The sequence below is a fragment of the Xyrauchen texanus genome, chromosome 24 (assembly GCF_025860055.1).
Source record: "Xyrauchen texanus isolate HMW12.3.18 chromosome 24, RBS_HiC_50CHRs, whole genome shotgun sequence".
Lineage (NCBI taxonomy): Eukaryota > Metazoa > Chordata > Actinopteri > Cypriniformes > Catostomidae > Xyrauchen > Xyrauchen texanus.
In genome coordinates, this window is record NC_068299.1 from 959,452 (window position 1) to 961,951 (window position 2,500).

At 44.7% G+C, this 2,500-nt stretch overlaps 1 protein-coding gene across 1 annotated transcript in view; it reads left to right on the top strand.

Moving 5' to 3' along the window:
• LOC127617620 (inositol polyphosphate-5-phosphatase A) overlaps positions 1-2,500 on the top strand; it is a 257,918-nt gene that overhangs the window by 230,241 nt on the left and 25,177 nt on the right. Inside the window, exon 12 of the mRNA XM_052089615.1 lies at positions 526-599. Coding sequence (XP_051945575.1) covers positions 526-599 — 74 coding nt within the window. The remainder of the gene's footprint in view (positions 1-525; positions 600-2,500) is intronic.

A 2,500-nucleotide genomic window follows, 5' to 3' on the forward strand; every position in this document is an offset into this window, starting at 1 on the left:
TGCAGGATGATTGATGAACACACACTACACACTATTCCTGAACTGTCATACGTGAAACACACACACACACACTGACAGTCACATCTTAATTCTGTTTAGATACGCCTCACAAAAGAGCTCATATTCATCACTTTTGTTGCATTTATTGCACCATAACAGTAAAAATGTAGTTTTGCTTACCCATATACTGTCTCTCTCTCTCTCTCTCTCTCTCTCTCTCTCTCTCTCTCTCTCTCTCTCTCTCTTTCTAATAATTACAAGTAAACTAGAGTTTAATTAAGGAAACTAAAGTCGACTGCTACTATGTTTTGATTGGCTAACCACTCTCTGATTCTTACAATGTAACAGGCTGTTTTAATCTCTGTTTGAGATTTGTAAATATGTAAATGACCTCTCCTATGATTGGTTGATGTTTAACGGGGAGGGTCCAGTTGCTGTGAACTGAACTGGTGTCTATATGTAAATGTATGTGGTCATATGTTAATGAGCTCATGGTATATATATTTACTCTCTTTGTTTCTTTAGCTTTTACAGTATGATAAGGAGCTGTCCACCTTCAAAGACCATCTTCATGAGCTGCAGATCTCATTTCCTCCCAGGTATGAGCACCTACAGCACCTATAGAACCTCATATAGATGCTTTAGAGAGAACATCTATAGGAGTACTCAACTCCTCTACTATGAGGAGCCATGTAGCCCATAATTGTTGAAAAGCCTCTTACGAACACTAGTGAAGCTGTCTCTCAATCACTAGTGAAATCTCTTTCAAACTGACAGATGAAAATGTCTTGCATTAACTACTGTAGAGCTCAGACTGATCGAACATGATGTTGAGATGACATTGTTACATTGTTTCACATCCTCTCAGTAAGTTCTCTAAAAGCCAGTTTCACAGGTTGATGAGAGACGAACACCCTAGTGACCACCCAGAACACCCTAACAACTGTCTAACAATTCCTTAGCAACCACATAGAACACCCTTGCACCTGTCTAGCAAGCACCTGGCAACCAGTTAGAACACCTAAGTAACACACCCATGTGACCACCCAGAACACCCTAGCAACTGTCTAGCAATGTCCAATCAACCACCAAGAATTCCATAGCAACTACCTGGAAACCATCTAGAATACTCTAGCAACTGCCTAGCAACCACCTATAATACCCTAGCAACTGCCTAGCAACCAGTTAGAACACCTAAGTAACACACCTATGTGACCACCCAGAACACCCTTGCAACTGTCTAGCAATGTCCAATCAACCACCAAGAATTCCATAGCAACTACCTGGAAACCATCTAGAATACTCTAGCAACTGCCTAGCACCCACCTGGCAAGTTAGAACACCTAATCAACTGACTATCAACCACCCAGAACACTCTAGCAACCACCTAGCAATGCTCTAGCGACCAACCAGTTCACCCTTGCAACCACCTAGCTATGCTGTAGTGACCAACCAGAACACCCTAGCAGCTGCCTAGCAACCAGCTAACAATGCCCTAGTGACTATGCAGAGCACCCTAGCAACAGTCTAACAATTCCTTAGCAACCACATAGAACACCCTTGCAACGGTCTAGCAATGTCCTAGAGACCACCCGGAATACCATAGCAACTGCCTAGCAACCACCTAGAATACACTAGCAACCACCTGGCAACCAGTTAGAACACCTAAGCAACACACCCTAGTGACCACCCAGAACACCCTAGCAACCACTTAGCAATGCTCTAGCGTCCAACCAGAACACCCTAGCAACTGCCTAGCAACCACTTAGCAATGCCCTAGTGACCATGCAGAGCACCCTAGCAACTGTCTCACAATTCCTTAGCAACCACATAGAACACCCTTGCAACTGTCTAGCAATGTCCTAGAAACTACCCAGAATACCATAGCAACTGCCTAGCAACCACCTATAATACCCTAGAAACTGCCTAGCAACCACCTGGCAACCAGTTAGAACACCTAAGTAACACACCCATGTGACCACCCAGAACACCCTTGCAATTGTCTAGCAATGTCCTATCAACCACCAAGAATTCCATAGCAACTACCTAGCAACCATCTAGCAATGCTCTAGCGACCAACCAGTTCACCCTTGAAACCACCTAGCAATGCTCTAGCATTCAACCAGAACACCCTAGCAACTGCCTAGCAACCAGCTAGCAATGCCCTAGTGACCATGCAGAGCACCCTAGTAACTGTCTCACAATTCCTTAGCAACCACATAGAACACCCTTGCAACTGTCTAGCAATGTCTTAGAAAACACACAGAATACCATAGCAACTGCCTAGTAACCACCGAGAATACCCTAGTAACTGCCTAGCAACCACCTGGCAACCAGTTAGAACACCTAAGCAACACCCTAGCGACCACCCAGAACACCATAGCAACCACCTAGCAATGCTCTAGTGACCAACTAGAACACCCTAGCAACCACCAGCCAACACACTAGTGACCTACCAGAACATCCTAACAACCACCTAGCATCACCCTGGCAACCACCC